At 44.1% G+C, this 19,997-nt stretch overlaps 3 protein-coding genes across 6 annotated transcripts; 1 reads left to right on the plus strand and 2 right to left on the minus strand.

The window, feature by feature from the left end:
• Positions 1 to 1,445: 1,445 nt before the first annotated feature.
• LOC103976651 (alpha-1,3-arabinosyltransferase XAT2) lies at positions 1,446 to 4,510 on the plus strand. Of its 2 annotated transcripts, XM_018822393.2 has the most exons (7): positions 1,446 to 1,538; positions 1,613 to 2,107; positions 2,250 to 2,279; positions 2,379 to 2,432; positions 2,641 to 2,733; positions 2,821 to 2,955; positions 3,060 to 4,510. In XM_018822393.2, exons 2-7 carry the CDS (start codon positions 1,975 to 1,977, stop codon positions 4,217 to 4,219), a joined length of 1,605 nt encoding a protein of 534 aa, XP_018677938.2. In that variant the 5' UTR covers positions 1,446 to 1,538; positions 1,613 to 1,974; the 3' UTR covers positions 4,220 to 4,510. The 2 variants fall into 2 exon arrangements, with proteins under 2 accessions (XP_018677938.2, XP_009390212.2); XM_009391937.3 differs by having other exon boundaries at positions 1,507 to 2,107.
• Positions 4,511 to 6,215: 1,705 nt separating this feature from the next.
• Positions 6,216 to 14,144, minus strand: LOC103976650 (alpha-1,3-arabinosyltransferase XAT3). 3 transcript variants are annotated; one of them, XM_065140424.1, is made up of 4 exons: positions 14,002 to 14,144; positions 9,973 to 10,125; positions 8,203 to 8,286; positions 6,216 to 7,687 (listed from the first exon to the last, which is right to left on the minus strand). In XM_065140424.1, the coding sequence occupies exons 2-4, from the start codon at positions 9,989 to 9,991 to the stop codon at positions 6,447 to 6,449; spliced, it is 1,344 nt and encodes a 447-aa protein (XP_064996496.1). In that variant the 5' UTR covers positions 9,992 to 10,125; positions 14,002 to 14,144; the 3' UTR covers positions 6,216 to 6,446. The 3 variants fall into 3 exon arrangements, with proteins under 3 accessions (XP_064996496.1, XP_018677939.2, XP_009390210.2); XM_018822394.2 differs by having other exon boundaries at positions 9,973 to 10,122; positions 14,002 to 14,128; XM_009391935.3 differs by lacking the exons at positions 9,973 to 10,125; positions 14,002 to 14,144 and adding an exon at positions 8,414 to 8,671.
• A 2,432-nt stretch (positions 14,145 to 16,576) lies between these two features.
• LOC135632077 (uncharacterized GPI-anchored protein At4g28100-like) lies at positions 16,577 to 18,404 on the minus strand. Its single transcript, XM_065140443.1, has 2 exons — positions 17,596 to 18,404; positions 16,577 to 17,039 (listed from the first exon to the last, which is right to left on the minus strand). The coding sequence occupies exons 1-2, from the start codon at positions 18,214 to 18,216 to the stop codon at positions 16,695 to 16,697; spliced, it is 966 nt and encodes a 321-aa protein (XP_064996515.1). The 5' UTR covers positions 18,217 to 18,404; the 3' UTR covers positions 16,577 to 16,694.
• Positions 18,405 to 19,997: the final 1,593 nt, after the last annotated feature.

Raw genomic sequence — 19,997 nt, forward strand, 5'->3', positions numbered from 1 at the left:
TGATCCACATATTCGTGTCGCTTGCATAGAGACCATACACTATCTCATTCATTGTGAATGTACATCACATTCGCTACCTTCCAACCCTTGGCATCGACGACGACGACTGTTGAACCATTAGGCCACATCCACAAAAAAAAACAGACACAGTCGAGGATACCTTCCCGATGACAGGAAGAAGAAGAAAATGAACATTCATGGAAACACTTGTAGAGAAATCCTATAACATTCTATAAATCTTCGTTGTCATTCTTCCACCATACATTTTTCTCCAAGTTTTCCTTGTCTTCATCCTTAATTTTGTGCGGAATCATCTTCAGAATATGACCAACTTCTTGTTTGGTCGTATTCCATATCCCCACAAACGTGTGGCTGATCAATCATGAATTCTTTTAATGAGTTTGCTTTGTAATTTTCAGATTTTGAACCTATAAAGAAAGATTATAAACATATGAGATACAATACAACAATAATAATTAAGAAAAAAAAAGGAGTTCCATGACATGACCTCAAATTCTGATGACTAGAGAACAGTTATCGATGCGCTGATCGGCATCTGCTGAGTGTGGAAACGACTAAGAACTTGTCATCTTAGTCATTGACCTACAACCCATGCCAGATATTTAGGAAATACTTGTTCATATTCAAGCACTATCTCTCTCCTATGACAAAGTGGGGCTCCAACCACTAGCAACATCACGGCCACATCTTGATCCTGAGTGCAAGAAGAGGATCACTACTGATATGGCTGGCGAATACAGTTTGATGGGGATCACTACTTATCTGCCTAAACCTGCGTGCTGTTCAATTAATGGCCTTAAAATGCTTTCGAATAAGGAGGAGTAGTGACTTATAGCATCTGCTCCGAGCTCATAGGCTTGGATTACTCGATGACCTTAACCTTTTTTCCTTGGGATAGCACCTCTGTTGTATTCAACAGCCAAGGAGCAGTAGAAGAAGAAAGGTGCCGTGCCCAATTACCTGGAAGACAATGGATTTATATGCTGCCAAAAAGTCTACTTCCATTTAGTGCAGCAGCAGCAGCATCTTCGTAGTGCACAGCCATTGGGCGGACCACATGTAATTTACGACACAGATTGAAGATGTTGAAGGGGAAATGGAAAAGGATCTGTCGTGGGCGAGGAGGAAATAGGGACGAGGTTGGCGGGGCATCAAAAGTATTATTGTTCCACAACCTTCCACGGTAGAAAGATAATTTGAAGAAGAAATAAACATTCAACTTTCTTCTTTACCTAATCTTTTGTTGCTTTCTAAAAGAATAATAAATCTAGACCATCCAATAAATTTCCTCTGATGATAAATCAACAAAAATATATAATTATCCTTTTTTTCTCATAATAATCTGGCTTATCTAATGAGCTAAACAAGGTTGATAAATAGCATTTGACTTTCTTTCTCGGAAACTGTTCCTTGTGTGATGATATCTCGACCAAGTTTTGGCCTAGAATAAATATATATATATATATATATTAAGCAGGATGCATTTCATGGGTCGACAGACCAAGTCGAAGTAAACGGTGGGTTTCCTTCTTCCCACTAGCATGTCCCCATTTTTATGGATTCCTCTGCCAAATTGAATTGGCTGCTGCAGTAGGGGAGCTCCGAACCAACTCCGTGCCTTGGACAAATCAAGAGGTGGAAGGAACAAGGCAAGCAGGTGAAGACGTTCGCTTGGTCAACCGTGTGCTTCGTCTTGTGTTGCTCGGAGAAAAAACCTGCTCTCCTCGTCTCCCTGACCGAGTCTCACGTATACCTACCCACCTACAAACAACTCCTGTAAAATATATTCCGATGGTCCATAGTTTAGTGACGCCATGAGGCTGTCAAGGAGCAGCTTTGGAGCTCCATGTAAGTCGACGGGTATTCGCTGGTGTGCATAAGAAATCTCTGCTTTCTTTCTTTCTTTCTTTCTTGTGAAAGAGGAGAAGATCGAGGCCTGCACCGGCTGCGGAGATGGTGAACCAGATGAAGCTGTTCCGGAACGCCGGCCAGTCGCAAAGATTCAGATTCGTGGTGCTCGTCATAGGATGCTTTCTGGTCTCCATGACCTTCATAGTGGTGTCTAGACCACTCACTTTCCCCAGTCGTAAGTTGTTTGCGTTCTTGGTTGGGCTTTCGGCATCTGCCGATTTCAATAGACCGCCATCCGTCTTACTTTCTTTCGTTACAAGCTCTGATGTTGAAAGCCTTGTGCTCGAGATTCTAACTCGCGTTCACATGTTTTGCAGTCAGCTCAAGGCTGCGTCCTCAAAAATCAGGTAAGCTTCCTGGCTGGATTCTCTGATTCATGGATGTTTTGGCGTTTGATGTGAATTATTAGGATGCATAATCTTTTGCTTGATATATTTTCGGTGCAGATGCGGAGCGAGAGAAAGCAGCAGACACTTCATCTTATTCGGCTCCCTCTACAGGTGAGCACCTGCATGCTGTTTCAGTTTGGTCAACGTCAAGCTTGCATAGATTCGCTGATCTAACGCCGCAAGTGAGAAAGAACCAATGGAAGAAAAAGGAAGCATACAATTGATAAACATGCTTCTTTAATTAATGCCTAGCAAAGAAGGATTTCTCTATTTGCTAGGATAACATGTAGTTTTGATTTGAATCTGCTTTGTGTTGCAGAAAAGAAGAAAGAGGAGAATTTCCAGGGGAAAAAGAATCAAACCATCGTTGATCCGATCGAGGACGACAAGACGGGCATTGATGAAGTAATGGGTATGTCCACCGCCACAGAGAGCGGCGAGAGGGGTCGATGGAATTATGAGCTAATTAAGCCCTTACTTTTGCCTCGTTCATTTACAGAAATCACAGTCGAGGCAGAGGAGGAACGCACCGATCGAGATGAAGACCACAATCGAATGACGCTGCCGACGGTTTCCAATTACACCATCGATGATACCGTTCAGGTGGATAAAAAGACCACTCCCGAGCAACCTGGTATGTCATGGACATCAGATTTAAGTACAACATAGAGAAGCTTCGTTGGGCATTGGAATACTATGTTTGATGCACACGCCGTGTTCTTCCCAATATGTCTGCAGCTCGGGAAGTTAAGGCCGTGGAGAAGATGCTGTCATGCGATTTTTCAGACCCTCGAGTAGATATCTGCGAGATGTCCGGCGACGTCAGAATTCCTGGGAATTCATCGGACGTCATCTTTGTGGAATCTCCGCAGAGGGACCAGGCGTTCCGATTCCGCCCCTACGCCCGCAAGGGAGACCAAACTGCGTTCGGCCGAGTCAGAGAGTTGACGGTGAAGTCCAGCACCGCCGCACCTCAATGCACCGTCAGCCACAACGTCCCCGCCGTCGTCTTCTCCACCGGCGGATACACCGGCAACCTCTTCCATGACTTCACCGACGTCCTCATCCCGCTCTTCCTGACCGCCCGCCAGTACGACGGCGAGGTCCAGTTCGTGGTGAGCGACATGAATCCGTGGTGGGTCTACAAGTACCGCCTCCTGTTCCAGAAGCTCTCCAAGTACCCACCGATCGACTTCGACAAGGACAAGGGCGTGCACTGCTTCACCAAGGTCGTCGTGGGTCTTCGAGCTAACAAGGAGCTCAGCATCGATCCCGCCAGGGCTCCCAATGGCTACTCCATGGTCGACTTCGGTAAATTTATGAGAAGCGCATTGTCGCTGGAGAGAGAGTCAATGTCCAACATCGAGGATCTCGCGGGTAGGAGGCCGAGAATACTGATCATAGCAAGGAAGCGATCGCGGATGTTCGTGAATCTGTTCGAGATCGCTCAGTTGGCGGAGCAGCTGGGCTTCGAAGTGGAGGTGAACGAGGCAGAAGTGGGATCCGACGTGGCGCAATTCGCGAAGCTGGTGAACTCGGTGGACGTGATGGTGGGGGTGCACGGCGCCGGGCTCACCAATCTGGTGTTCCTGCCGCCCAACGCCACCGTGATACAGGTGGTGCCATGGGGAGGGCTGGAGTGGCTATCCATGCTGGATTTTGGAGATCCGGCCAAGGACATGAAGCTGAACTACGTGCAGTACAGCATCGACATAGAGGAGAGCAGTCTGACAGAGCAGTACCCGAGGGATCACCCTGTGTTCAAGGATCCTTTCTCCTTCCACAAGCAAGGATTCGATGTTCTCAGGTCAACCTTCATGGCTAACCAGAATGTGAAGCTCGACATCAACAAGTTCAAGAGCGTGCTGTGGAAAGCACTGGAGCACATCATACAGTAGCAGAAAATAAAACCGATTCTTTGTGTCACCAATTATTTCCCTCGTCATGATGAAGAAGGGGCAACAAAGCAAGATGGGAGGTGTATGAGTTCGATGTACCAGAAGGTATGGTGATTGATGTCTATGGTTCAGACTGCTCCTCTGTAGCCTCTGCAATTAAAGTTTGAGTTACTCCGCTGTAAGAATGGCATGTAGATAGAAGGTTGGTTGGTTTCATTTGTGTGACCGAGGACTATCATCCGCCTCTTGTACCATAAATGAAGAATGATTGACGGGGTAGGTGGACTTCAACTCGGCCTCCATTATGACCCAAAAAAGAATAAGGCTTCAACTCGTAGTACTCCATGGCACATGACCACGGGGCCACAGAAGTGGCACACCACAAAGACGGCTCTCAAAGCAGCCACCCATTGTTGGCCTTACGAAAGCTAATTTCTACAGAAAACCAAGCGTAACACAGTCGTCGGTTTAGGAACCGTTCTTTATGAAAGATGAGGTGGAATATGTCCAATCTGTCTGCCTCTCTTTACCAGATGCCAAAGGTAAACCAGGGTAAAGAAACAAGAAAAGAAGGAGAAGGAGAAGGGTAGAAGGTAACAAGAAAGTCCCGAGGAGCAAAAGACAACACACTGTCCTTCCCAAAAGAAAAAGCCAGCTGCTGCAGCATAGTGTTTCTTCATTAATGTGGCTGATGGTTGGGAAGAGAAGATTTAACTAACCTCTTGTCAGATACTATCGTGTTAGCTTCTGGATTTGTGATTTTTCTTGGAGCTCTTGGTCTGTCAACTTCAACTCCTCGAGTACATGTTCATATTCGACTATATCATTCGTACCGCAATCGAACAGAGACGAGGACAAGGGGATGATAGCATCGAACGAGGAAGAACAGCTGTCGATGTACCATCAGCATTATTTTATATGCTCCGTGCTATACTGATGTATGCGACGAGGACTAGCTGCTCTCAAAGTTTGGGAAATAATTATTGCACAAGGTGGTTTAACATGATAGATCAATTTACATATTCTGCAGCATGTGATATCTGCTCTGACCAAACATAGAATAGCTGGCTGTATCATGTGGGCAAGTAGCCTGTAGTTCCAAGAACCACGACATGGTAACATCGGTATGTACTTTGCTTTGCTCTCCCTGGTCTCGATTGAAACAACATAACATTAAAATACTACTTCTTTGCACGATGCATGTGTCCATGCGATGATGGTTGGCACTGCCATTTCTTCTACTACAAGTATAAATATGTAGGATGTAATGAGGTTGGACTTTCTTAATTAGGTGGGGCTGTACGCGTTTAGTCTTCCTGGATAGCTCCCCGGCACCAAATCAATAAGACTTGGTATGTTCACGCATGACATACGAGTTCGGTCCCTTCATCACTCGATACCAGATTGAGAAAGCAGCAACTTGCGTTTGTCTCGGACGAAAGCGAGAACCTTCCGTGTCAGAGAGCAAATTATATGAATGGCCCTTGACAGCAACCCGTATCTGCTGCAACCTCTACCGAGAGACTTAGACCCTTTGATCCGGTCAGGAAGTTTTACATTGAAACAGTCAAATGTGATGTTATGTGAACTCTTTCCTCCAGAACATTTCAGGAAGCCTTCATTCCCCCCCCATGTTATCTCCCTTGCACTCTTCTTAGAAGGTTCTCTGAAATGAATGCGTTGCGTTGCGTTGCGTTGCACAAGGAAGGAACCAAGTTGTTTAGATCGATGACAGTTTTGGAATGCGGATGGAGAAGCTCCAGCCTTGGTTTCTCCAGGAAAGATTGAAAGCCGCAGTTTGTAATCTGAGGGGAACGGAAATGATGAACGTCGAGAGTTACAGTGAACACCATTTACGAATCAACTCTGCTCTCCAACGGGAAAACGCACGTACGATTCTCCGACATTTCCAAGGGAAGGTTCCTATTATGAAAACTTTCGGCTGAGTAACTGTAGTATTAATCTCAGAATAAAACTAGGATGAGAGGCAAAGTCATGTTGCAAACTGCAAATTCTTATTCTCCGAGATTGTTTGATCCTATATTTCCCAATATGAGTAATTACATTGTGTGGATTTCATATACCACCACCGTCCCAACCCAGAGACACACTTATGTGAACTTTTCATACAACAAAAGCAAAAGAAGAAAAAAAATGAATGTAACAAAAATGAAAGAAGATGAAGAAGAAGAAAGAAGGAAAAGCTCCTGCAACTACAAACCACTGCTCAAGCCTCTTTGCGGCCGTGAGGCAGGTGTTTGAGGGCGTCCATCAGAGTGTTCCTCAGTCTACCCAGGTGAGGCCTCACATTCTGGTTGTCCAAGTACGTCTTGCTGAGTGCATTCCAGCCTTGCTTGTGGATGGAATAGGGATCCTTCAGCACAGGGTGATCCGCTGGGTACTGATCACTCAGTGTGCTCTCATCTGCCTGGATGCGGTAATCCATGTACTTAATCTGCATGTCCGGCGACGGCTGCCCGAAGGTGTCCCTTGCAAGCCAATCCAGGCCGCCCATGGGCACCACCTGGATGAGCACCGCCCCCTCCGGGAGGAACACCATGTTGGTCAGCCCTGCGCCGTGCACCCCGATCATCACGTCGGCGGAATTCACCAATCTAGCAAACTTGGCGAGGTCCGTGGTTATGTCGGGTTCAGCCACCCGCACGTCGAACCCCAAGCTCATGGCCATGTCCGTCATCCCCCTCTCGTTCAGGAACGCCCTGGTCTTCTTGCGTGATATGATCAGCATCCTGGGCTTCCTCCTTATGTCCCACGGGTCCCCCGACGGCGCTGCTGTCGGCCTCTCCAACCCGTACGCCTTCCTCAGCATCGCCTTGAAGTCCACGATGGAGTAACCAGTCGGAGTCTTTGACGGGTCGACGCCGAGCTCTTTGTGGAAGCTCAGCCCCACGATCACGCGAGGGAAGCAGCGCACCGCCTCCTGGTCGTCGTTGTTCGCGTCGATGATGTCGTAGTTGGAGAGCTGTTTGAGAATTAAGATGAATTTGCTCACCCACCATGGCTTTATGTCGGCTACCACAAACTGGACTTCGCCACGGAATTGGTAGGAGGATATGAAGAGAGGGACAATGACGTCGGTGAAGTCATGGAAGAGGTTGCCGGTGAATCCTCCGATGGAGAAGACCAGCGCTGGGACCGTGTAGTTCACGGTGCACTGAGGGGGTGGCTCACTGATGGGGTAAGGCTTTATTGTCCATTCCTTAATATTCTTCATGGCTGGGGGGTCATGCTTTCTGCAATAAGGTTTGGTCTTCCATTCTCGATCTGTCGAAGAAGGGTGTAGGAGTATGGTGTGGGAGCTTCCTTGCAATCTTATGTCACCGTCCGCTTCACATACGTTTGATCTCTTGCTTGTTTCGGAGCAAATTGGCTTGCTCAAGTCGATTGCAGCCTTTTCTGCAACAATCTTTTGGGAAGTTATTGTATCCCCTTCATCTTCTTCGTCCTCTGCAAAAAAAAAAAAAAACAGAGCATTTGATCAATAATCATCTGAATTAGCAAAAGCTGTCAAAATTGACAAATTTCCTCACTGTCAATATCTTCTTTTGAGAAGAAAAAGTAAACATTAAGGATGAACAAGTAGGGACCATATAAACGGACAGATGTTCTGCAAAATATGCGCATAATTCATTCGACTGCTTAAGAGTTTATTCTTGCAAATTTTACATGAAGATTTTGTAGACCAGACGCCTATTTGCCTCTGGTGTACTTCTCCAAGGAGGGGAACCGGGGGGGGGGGGGGGGGGGGGGGGGGGGGCGGGGAGGGGGGAGGGGGAAAGAAGAAGACGACTAGATTCAGCTTACTGGTTTTTTGTTTTTGTTTTCACTCGATGAAGATTGAGTTTTCTTTTCTGTCATCCACTTCTTCTACAATTTTCTATTTTTCAATGAACTTTCTCAACCTTAGTCAAGAATCTAGCCAAAATTACGAATTTTCTGCTAAAATGTGCTACCGAAAGTACCTGGTAGAGCAGCTTCGCCTCCCTTCAGTGTTACCATGCCTGAAACCTCCATGGGTTCTAATTCTGCTAATGCCTGTGACTTTGCTGCAAGAACAACAGTAGTATTTTCTTGAGAATACAAGATTCATAATCAATAAACAAAATATAAGATCAGACAAGAACAAGAGAGAGAGAGAGAAAGAGAGAGAAACACACACACACACACACACACCATTGGGAACAGAGCAATAGCGAGCCTTGATGAGAGAGAGGATGCAGAGGGAAAGAAGCATGGTAGCGACGATGAAAGCGTTGCCTGTCCTCCTAGACTCAAACCTGGGAGGAGTCCTGTGGGACTTCATCCTTCTTCCACCCTCTCTTCCTTCTCCTTCCGCCCTCCCTGTTCTTTGCAGAACTCCTCTTTTGAATTATAATACTATCAAAGCTCCGATTCTCTTAGGGACTAATTTGTTTCCCTGGATGGTTTGACTAAATGCAAGCCACCACCAACCACTTATTTAATCCATATTCTCTCTTAACAACCCTTGTGTTAAAAAAAACAACAACAGACCCAACAGAGATGTGTGCAGTTGTCTCACATTTATTTATCACCCTAGTAGACTTGGACATATTTATATCTAATTTACATCCTGTAATTTACCAAGATGGATGGTGATTTGTGTCCTCCCATTTCTCAAGTGATGTTGACTTTGAAAATATTTCTCACAATGACACACTATAAAGATCCATGAACCATCACACAAAATTTAAGATTAACAACAAACAGTAAGAACAATAATTGAAATTTATGTTTTCCCTTAACCTCCAAAGAAAACATCATTAGAAAAAGCTTGTGACATTCTGATAAATTTTTAGGATAACAAGAGAAAGGTCAACAGGGAAACTAATGTTAATCACGCACCCTATCAAAATCATATTGAGGCAATGATTTAGTGGACTTATTCTAATGGTTAAAAGTTAAGAGTAAAAGTTTGGCATCTTCTAAGCAGGGCATGTCTAGCACGGGGACTGCATGATGCAAGGTTGAGCCACATGAGGGTATGAATCTTTTGTCCTTGATTATAGCTCGTATCACCAAGCATTTTGATGAACACCTGTTTCTTTGCTGTCTCCAGCCTATACGAGTCCTTTTTTATATTATTATTATTCTTTTGTGTATATAAGAACCCCATCATTTTTTTTCATGCATGCAGTTTTCTCTCTCTACAGGAATACTTTCATCATTTTTTTTCATGCATGCATGCATGCATGCACTTTTCTCTCCCTACAGGAATACTTTTATTCTTTTACGATGTCGGTAGGAAACATCGAGTCATCGATTCCTCTTCTTGACCATGTGGCCACCCACGGCTTGGAACGAATGACCTCGATGTGAGCCTGCCTAAATGATTTCATTTGCACATGCTCGCATCAAGGCCATGATGCATTTTGTGCTTACCTAGTTATCTTACTCCGGAGTTAACCATGCTAATAGGGACAACCAGAGAGGTCATCTCGGCGCTACTGGTTCATTGTCCAAGTTGTATGATGAGATGGGAACCTGTGGTCCTCCGAGAATTTGCCACAAGCTCTCATGGCTATCAACTTCTTCTGCTGCTGGCCCACGAGACCTATGACATACAGCTGCCACTAGCTATTGATTGGCATCAAGTGGGGGGTGAGGTATTTGTCCTGGTAGGCCGTCCACCTCCAAGGTTTCGAAGAACATGTTCCAATAATGTTAGGCATGATTTTGCCTCGAAAGTAGGAAATTTTTTTCCAAGTACTGACCTTTTTCCTCACTCTTCATCGCAATTGTTGGCCTCCATCTTAGATTCTGGCTGCTGGAGAAGATGGCCAAGTACTGACCATGCCACTATTTAGGAGCAGCGAGTGACGTGATTCATGGAGATGTCACTCCGATTCTTGCTCTCTTGTTAGCTGCTGTTTCAAGGGAAAAATTAGGAGACCCACCATCAACATTTAGTGGAAAGCTAATGCGATGGAGAGAGATGGGAACGCTCGAGCAAACAAAGAATCCTTCCAACGAAGCATGAACAAACTGGAACAACTACGGTCGGCAAAGACATAAAATTGAAGGTTGCAGACCCAACACGAAAAGGAGACGTGCTGGCTTGAACATCCTCGGAGGCATAAAATCGAAATGCACACACACTGCGAACCATGACAAAAGATGCTCTGATTCTGAGACGGCTATCACTTGATATTCGATCAATTTATTCCAAATCAAAACATGAGAAAAATTAAAAATAAATAAATAAATAAATCGAAACTTGAATGTTAAGAATATAAATAATTAAAATGTCGATCTCTTATTGATAGGCGTGAGTTTTTCAGGAACCGGCAATTGTCCACTATTTAAAATAATATCAGAGCAGATCGTGTCTGTGTGTTCGAATCATTTATAGTGAACACTAAATCTGTGAAAAATTCATAAGCTGGTTTATCATTAACTGCTCTCCCTAACCTCTTTGGCGCTAAATGTGACCATTAAGGCTAGTGATTTCTGGGTACCGTTCTCAAGTATGAGGAGCTAGACGGAAGTTTCCATTTCTATCAAGTGCAGTGCAGTGCCATGCTTTTTTCTTGATATATCAGAGGTTTTGGGATTTTTCTAGGTTCATGAGATGTTTGTGCTGAAGACGATCAGGATCAAGTCCCTTTCACATAAACGTCCCAACAAAAGAACACAAACAGCAAAGTTCAGTTTATCAACAAAAAGCTACAGTTCTATCAACGTCATAAACAATGATGAGATAACTACCGATAGTAATAATGAGGTAGCACTAAGCACTAACTCATACTAAATTTCATAGCAGCAAAAGTCTGAAGGGCATCAGTAGGTTTGTGGAACAATCTAATAAAATACTTCCAAAGATTGGGAACTACCGAGAAAGATGATGAAAGTGTAACCATGAGGGGGAAAAAAGCAGTATAGTATGCTTCATGGCAGAACCTGAAGCCACTTTCCTTGGTGCAACAGTCAAGCATCTAGTGGAGCTACTTGTTAATTATTTTTGCTTCCAAGAAGCTCTATGATGAAACTTGAAGATATTATAATCAACAACTTGATCCATTCAAATAATGTTTACTTAAGAGGTAATTCTCGATTTGATTTTAGAGGAGGATAATGGCCAGCCAAGCAAACTTGCGTCAGTCTTTAAGTTATAGAAGATACCCTAATTTTCAATGACATTAAGAGATGCTGAATGTATTATAGATTTGCAAAGCGGAGAGAATCATCACAGCAAGAAATGTAAAATCTAGTTTTTGCCCAGCCGGGGCATTAAAACTTATTAAATGGTTAAGACAAACATTAATATCAAGAAAAACAAATACATGGATTCTGACCTCCACTTTAGGTGGTGCAGCAAACATTAGAGACAAATCCCTTGTGGTACAAACTGATGCATAAAAATTATTGATCCTGATATCGGTAAGTACAAGTTGAATTGACTATGGATTATATGGTGGAGCACATACCACAGCAATAGGGATAATCAGTAATTCCACAAAAAGTAACACAACTTGAATCCACAAGTTGACAAATCTAACCATTGGTGTTGTTTTCGTAGTTGGTCATGAAACCTAATGTTGCTCATGATCTCAGCAATATAGATATCAATTAAAGGCCATAAACAAAATGATCAAAAATTAAGATGTCACAAGGACTCCATATTATTTAAAGTGGAATGCTAGGGAATGATTGGAGCCTTCACACCCTATACCAGGACGAGTTAAAAAGCTGACTAATTAGCCTATTTCACTAAGTCCTAATTCTATTGTTCTTTGTTTTTAGTTTATATTTCAAGAGCCTCTAGTGGTCAGGTTTGATCAATTTTATGTATAGTCGTCCTAATATAGTTCTAGGACAAGCTAAGCAATTATCTAACTAATAGGACTCACATTTGGAAAAATTCTATAGGTTTGTTTTGATAATATTTTAGGATGATAATTACAAAAGAAAAAGAAAACAATCTCCCACAAGGCCTCTCAGTAGGAAGATAAGCCCTTAAATCATGTTTTTTGACTTATCATACCTTTTATACAATTGATTTAGTGGTATTAGTAGTTACACCCTCTCATTCACTCTTATTCTTTGGATACTTTGTCCTCCTAATTGCAAATTAAATGGAACAATCATATTCTTTTTTTTTTAACTAGGAAGAAATTTTCATTACATTAAACAATGTACAAGATGCTTGTACCTGAGATCCATCAACTATGCAAAAGTGTTTTGTGATCTATATTGCTATCAAATGGGGCCTATTTGATAAAAATAGATGGTCAATCCCAGTCCAACAAGGAAAGAATTAAAAAACTTTACCATCCTTCTATGTGGGAGTCGGAGAAAACTCGAAGCCTTATCCCTTTTTGCAGACATCTCTTTAATTTAGCCAACTTAAATCTCATACAGAGTCTTATGCTATGTTCTTTATATATTGGATGTTCGAAATCAAACCATAAGGCATATTGACTCCTTCAGGTACTTCGATATTACACCAGCTCTACTCTGCTATATTTTTCTTCTAAATTAGATGAAGAGGAAACATCTATATATGTACTAACCATTAGGATATCTCACCAGCCAAGAGAGAGGGATCACATTCTTTCAATGGGAATCAGAGTTGCAATCTTTTGTTACAACTTTTATGCCAACCATGTATTACTACTAGGACAATTCTTACTTCCTCCTTGTAGCCTTGACCCCAATAGGTTCAAATCGGAATTGAACCAAAATCAAACTGGGTCAACGGTTTGGCAGTTCTGAATCGAACCGAAAATAGGGCCATATGGTTTGGTTTTGATTCTTGGAAATTGGGATTGTAACCGATAGTTTCGGTTTGGTTCCAAACTAGCTAAAAAGAAAAAAAAAATTAGAACACAAACAGGTTTCATGGTGCAGTGATTAGCACTTTAAATTAAAAGTCTAAACACTTGGTAGAGTAATTTAATTTTTTTTTCCGTTTTTGTTGATCAGAATGGATGGTTTGAACCGGAACTGAAATTAGAACAGACAGTTCCAAATTTGAAACCGGTCCAATTTTGTTTTTAAATTTAATGGAATCGGAACTACAACCGACAATTCCGGAACCGTGGTCAGGACTAATCTCCTTGGTGCCACTGATAGTTGGGGTAACCCTATTATAAAATTTCATACAATCGGCATGGCTTTAGCTGTCTTTTTGCAGCCACAAGTGCTCTGCAAGCAGTGTGTGGAGCGAGTCTTTTAGCTACCACCAACTACAACGTCTTTCCATAAAACTTGTCACGGTGCTTGCTGTCAACTGAGTCATCGTCAAGCGTACCAATAGTTTAATAATCACATTAGTGTATTCATATTTGAATATAATTATATCCTACCAATGTAACAAGAGGAACCCCACTATTCCTCTGAGATCCCATCGACGGATCAAAAGTAGTAGCCAAGATCGCAAGTACATCACGTAAATCCAAATGTAAATCAACACGTACGTAGAACAGAATCTTCAATCTTGAAACCAAGTAGCTTGATTTCTCCAATTTTCTTCACACAAATCGAATAGGATTCACCCTAATAAGACCACAAGTTACAGCGATGTAGAAACGAATCAAAGGGTTTCACCCTCAGAGAAAACGATCGTTTTCAAGATTACGAACCAGATCATACAAGAAGAACATATTTCACTCTCACATGCTAATACAACCACGAAAAGAAGACGAGGAGAGAAGCTCCCAGTAATGAAAACCAAATCAAACGACGGATGAGAGTACGAAAAGGAAGATTGAGAGTTAAAATCGAAGAGGAACGATACTCACCAAAACTCGCTTCTCTCTGCGTTCTCCGATCTCGGAAGAGAAGCTTCGCCTTGTCGGTCTCTCCAATTTTCGCCGTAGACGAGGAGGTTTCATACCATTCGTCGTCGCCGTTCTGGTAAAAGAAAACAAAAAGGTACGGTTTGTACATACACGGATCGGTGCGTTTACCGCGTGCCATCAGGACGACAAAGCGTTTTATTCTCCGGAGCGAAATCCTACTCGTCTCGGGAGCTTATTCTCACCCGACATCAGCTGAACATACGCACATGGTGATTGCCGTTTCGTGTCCCAATTCAAACACCTCTGACGTCGCGGGCAAGGTGGATAGGTGATGCGATCATGGATCGGTGTCAAATATTGAATGTAGTGAATGATATCGCGTAACATTTTTTACACTTAGTTAACGTTATTATGTTTTATCACGAATGTAATCACTACACTCAAACAATGGTATTATTATGATAGTTATTATAAGTATATCTAACAAATATTTAATATAATAGAACTCATTAAGTGAAGTAAATTTTATGATTTCTTTTCAGGAAACAATTTTGATTTTTGATTTCAAATTCGAACCAAACGCCATGTAGTTTCTTTTGTGATTGCAAATATGAACTTTGGATCCTTGTGCCTAAATCATTTTAACTTGTATTATTCCTTTTCATCCAACACATTACTCTTTGAAAGGCTATAAATAAAATAATTTATTTTTCAAACAACAAAATTAATTTAAGCGGAAAACAAGCAGAACGCGTTCGTGAACGCTATTCACCACCAAGCCTTCATCACGCGGTTGGAAAGTAAGCGGCCATGGCGATGCCGCAAAGTCCCTCTTTTGCTGCATCGTCCTTCCGCATCAGTACGTACCCCTTCTCACCCCACAGTCTGCCCCATGAGTTCTTCACTATCCAGTAATTAGTTCCCTGCCACGTCCCGTAGCCAACTGCAGTGACGGCGTGATCAAGGTCAGTCCCGCACGGCCCGGAGAAGATCCCTCCTGTGTATAACTGGAAGTCGGTCCCTTTGGCTTCGATGCTCACCGACACAGGTTAGTTGGCCACCGCCGCCATCAGCGCCTTCTCGTCGTTCACCGGTACGTACTCGAAGCCGGCGATGGAAGCTGCGTGGTCTGAAAGCATCGTGATGTTGCAGATACCTTGATATCCTAGGTATGGATAGTTTGGCCTCGGTGGTGATGCCGCCGTTTGAGGTGACGAAGGCGAATGCTTTGTCCTGCCAACCCCCATCGCACGCACCATTGGAGAAGTCGCAGTCAACGAGTGTTTGCTCCGACAGAGAGATCAGCTTATCTGTCTTGATCTTGGTGATCCCTTCTATTGTTGCTACCGTGGAGAACGTCCAGCAAGATCCTACGATTCGTGTTCATGCATCGATCGACCGACGAGAGAGAGAGAGGATCAAACCTATTGCTTGGTCGTAGCTGATATTGTCAACGTAACCAGATGGCGTGGCAATGTATATTTCGTGCACGCAATGCTTGTCGAATATATAATATGCATAGAGTGTTCGGTTTATAATGGATGGCATGCTTAGTTGACCTTATTAAAGCATGATTGTTTTGGACCAGATGAACTATTAACACGTACATGGAGACATAATAAGATATTAAACAATAATATATGTATTAATAGGTTTCTTTTGTGATAAATATATATATATATATATATAAATATATATGTCGATGATTAATTGCTGTGAAATTACGAGAACTAATCAGAGGTGTCCCAAATTCAGAATAATTAAGCATCTTATACATACAGGAGAAGATGCCGTCTTAAGAAGTTGTTTTCCTTCTTGAGTATGTGACGCTCATCATATTTGCAACCGTGAAGAATATTGGAAGTAGAAGATAAGTTCGATTGACTTGAGTTTTAGCAACGCTGAAGTCTATTTCCCATCCAATAATTAATGTTAACATGCCTATACAAGCGGATGTGACCTCTTGCTGCCATGATGGAGGCTAATTCTAGAACTCGATTTGGTGGGCACTTGAAGTCATCTATCTATCAAATGGAAACATGTGTTGGTGAAACCTGCGACTAATCTCCATGTTTCTGTTGATGAAGACCGGTTTAGTCTTCGCCCATATATATAACATACATAAGGATTGACGTACACAGTGCTAATATTCTAATGACATGGTTCTTGGCATTGATCATATTGTGGCCGGATGATAACTCCACTCCATCAACAATCTTTAGGACGTTGAGGCGAGTATCCGCGAAATGCATAAGGGTTAACCTGATGCTTGTGATGAGTTACGTGTATGATACATTATTATTTATGGTTTATCTTTGGGCGATTGGCCACTGGGTAATGCTCGAGGAACACCTTGAGATGTGGTTTATATATAGCTCTGTGTTTGCTTATAGATTATAGTCTCTAAGTGCACCTAGGGATTAATGTTAAGTAATCGAACAAGCTTGATCATCTTAGATTAAACAAACAGCACCTAGAAAAACTTTTTTTGTAATCATTTATCGGAATATGTTAATCCTATATATATATATATATATATATATAGGACAAAGACCATGCATGAACCACACCTATATGGACGCGCAAACTTAATCCGATGTCGATCATGATCATATTAGCAACATTCATGTTGGGGGAGACCACCATTACAGCTTGGGAATTTGGAAGTACATGAATCTGCAATAGCAATGAAACTAGACATGGAAGATTGGGTGCAAGGTTAGCAACAGAAGCAGGTAGAAGAGGGACGAGGGTGGGACCGCGAAGGATCCGCCGTGGCCATGGATCTGGTGAGATCTGACGGCGAGCGGCACTTCGTCGAGGGAGAGGGAGCAGGAAGCCGGGTGGGAGCCGCCGGCATCCTCGGCCGCCATGAGCGCCTCGAGGACGGAGGTGGCGGTGGGCAGGAAGAGTGTCCGGTTCTTGGAGAGGAGCCATGTCAGTCCCATCAGCTGGCATTCCCTCTCATGCGCTGCGGCCGCCGCCTTGCCTGGTATGCTCAGGTTGCTGCTGCCACCCTGCTTCTCTTTGGCCTTCAGCTGCCAACACATGCAGGCACAGTTAACAGTTGACAGTAGGAATTTTGTTGCCTCGATTCTGACCAAGTCGCTTCATTTGCAACTGTTCAATTGAAATCTACTACGGTTTCCTCGGATCCAGACAAAATTTAGCGGCGAGTTTTATGAGCAGTGACTTTGGGAGTGGGACGAGGCGCGGAAATTGCAGTCAACGTCGTTGTTCCTCGGGAAGCTAAAAATTGTCGAGATGTGTAGGTTCGAGCGGAGATGATGATAATGTTCTAAAAGGATGTCAGGTTCATTATGTAGCTAACTAATTCAAGAACCATTTGGTCAAGAAAAATTAATAGAGAACTTTTAATTAATAGAAACTTCAAGATTCATTGTTATAATGGTAGTTGACACCGGCGTAGACTCATAAATGGAGAAGGTTGAATTGAAGGGAGCAATGGCAGCTTGTTAAGACCCGAAATTTATAATGTTCGATCACATCGCATCACCTTAATTTCATTCTCGTAATATATGTGTTCGTGGAATTTTCTTGCTGGACGAGTCGGCTGGTTGGGAAGCGACTCACCTGGTTTAGGGTCCGAAGGCACCGAGTGCACCCGGCGAACCCGGGACGAGAGCAGTCCTTCTTCAGCCGCCGTCCGGCGTCCCCTGCCGGCACCCACCGCCCCAACTTGACGTCCGCAACGAACGCCCCAGCGCAGGCGAGACGCCGGAGGCGGACGCCGCAGTAGCAATACGCAGCGTCGCACGTGGCATTCACGCGCGGGAGCTCCACCCCGCGGTGGCGGAGCGCGCGCTCCACGCCGCCGATGCACGTCTCCGAGTCGTCGGGGAGGGCCGGCAGGTCGAAGCCGGTGGATGGTACGGGTTGGGCTGCGAGAGCAGTGGCGGAGTAGGCGGTGAGCAGCCATGCCTTGAGGGCGGGACAGCAGCTATAGCGGGAGGGAGGACCGCCGTCGGAGGCAGTGCAGGCGGCGGAGATTGATGGTAGAAGGTCGGACGGCGGGTCGAGAGGGCAGGCGGCGAAGGAGACGCCGGACTGCTCGGGGGAGGCTGGGATGGTGACTGGAGTGGAGGCGGCAGTGGCGGTGGCAGCGATGAGCTGAATGGAAGCGGTGTCAGGGTCGGGCACCGCCACCAGGAAAGAGACCTGGACCAGCACTAGCAGCGGTAGGAGATTAGGCATTGCGCTCTTCTCTCTTTCTCTCGCTCTCTCTCTCTCTCTCTCTCTCTGCGCGCGGACAGCGCAATCCTATTGCATTTTGCTTTTTGGGTATGTCTTTCCCTTCCTGGTGATGTTTGATCGCTGCGTTCTGAGAGGACGTTAGAGAGGGAGCAAGGGAGAAGCGCTCAAACATATAGCGAGGATGGAGGTTGTGGCTATGGTTTGCTTGGAGAAGATATTGGGCTGTCGTTGATGTATATATGATTGGACAAGATGGATGTCACTTGTAACTTGGGAGGTAAGTGTGGATATTGCGATGTTCCATCGGTCTTTTTGCCCACGTCAACGAAAATTTTGGATGTATTGGATAAATATGTAGTGATGCGTAGACGATTATTGATCAATCTTAATGCATGAACACTCCTTAACAGTAACATCATTAATATACTACCCATATTGCAACATAGACGACGAAAGAGCATCAGTTAAAGGCCTCTTTTCACAGACTCTGCTTGGGTTGAGCAAGTGGTACACGAGTGGAGCTTTCGTTGCCATGGCTGTCCGGGTATCAGCGAGGCTGGCTGAGCGCGTGAAGAGACTGGAAAGAAAGCAGCACGGCGCTGTGCTTTGGACCCCATGTCTCTGCGACTGCCCTTGTCTGCGAGCTGATGCGCTCACAAGCTCAGCCTTTTTATGCATAGGATTCCAGGAAAACAACACTAGAAAATGATGAGGTTACGTTATGGCATGGCATTATCCGCGGAGTCGAGTGTTACGGACACGCAAATGATTCGTCTGCAGTAGATGGGATAGGATGGTCCGAGACACAGTCTACCCCAAGTTTCCCAGTGATTAAATGGTCCGTAAAGCATGTAGAAATTATCCCAGTAAACCAAGATAAAGCTCCCGAGGAACTTGTTCATACATCAGCAATTCTTCCATAATCTGGTGGAGCAGGTTGTGTCTGGGACAAAATAATTGCAGTGACCAAGATCACACGCAAAGTCAAACTTCGCTTCTGGATGCTTGTCGCCAATTTTGCAGGAGACATCAACACCAGGAAACAGAGTACCGTACATCAACACGGAAAAGACATGACACTAAAGGCTCAATCATTGGAACCAATGAGATCAGCAGCATTAGCTGCATGTATATGTTCGAGAATCTTTAAGGAAGGATGTGAGCCCTGTTGCTGTGATCCGAACCGAGGAGTATCGACCACGGAACGGTGTCAGACATCTGGTATCGGGAGTGGGGGCTATTTGTATGTACCATTGCGTGGAGTGGAATGGTTGCGGAAGGAATGCTACCTGCTCAATCTATCTGTCAAATGCAGAGAATGCACACACAGAGGAGTGACTCTGTTTCATGGCAGTGCCGCCTCGGAGTCCATCGTGGTCCACTAAATATTCCATGAAGTACCAAATGGCGTTCTGCTCCCGTGCATGTGACGCTAACTTGTAGGATTAATGTGTCGCCCACCTTGTTCTTATATTTTTGTTCCTTTGTAATCGAATCCAATTACTGGCCTCTGTTTTGGTGGCTCTTTGGCTGCTCGCACAGGCAACAAAGCAGAGGGGCTTATGCGTTCTCCAGGAGTGTGGTGGTGTTCTTTCCACGATGCAAGCATGCGTTCAACTTATAACGACGATTATTCTAGGGCTCAAGAATCAAATCTAAAGATTCGTTTACCCACATGAAGAAACATAGATTTAACTACCAACCCCAATCCCAAGGACAGGATCAATCTCATTTATATGGTATGAACCCTAATATCTCGATTTCTTGTTCAGTGGTGAAAT

Source organism: Musa acuminata, chromosome BXJ3-2 (genome assembly GCF_036884655.1).
Source record: "Musa acuminata AAA Group cultivar baxijiao chromosome BXJ3-2, Cavendish_Baxijiao_AAA, whole genome shotgun sequence".
Lineage (NCBI taxonomy): Eukaryota > Viridiplantae > Streptophyta > Magnoliopsida > Zingiberales > Musaceae > Musa > Musa acuminata.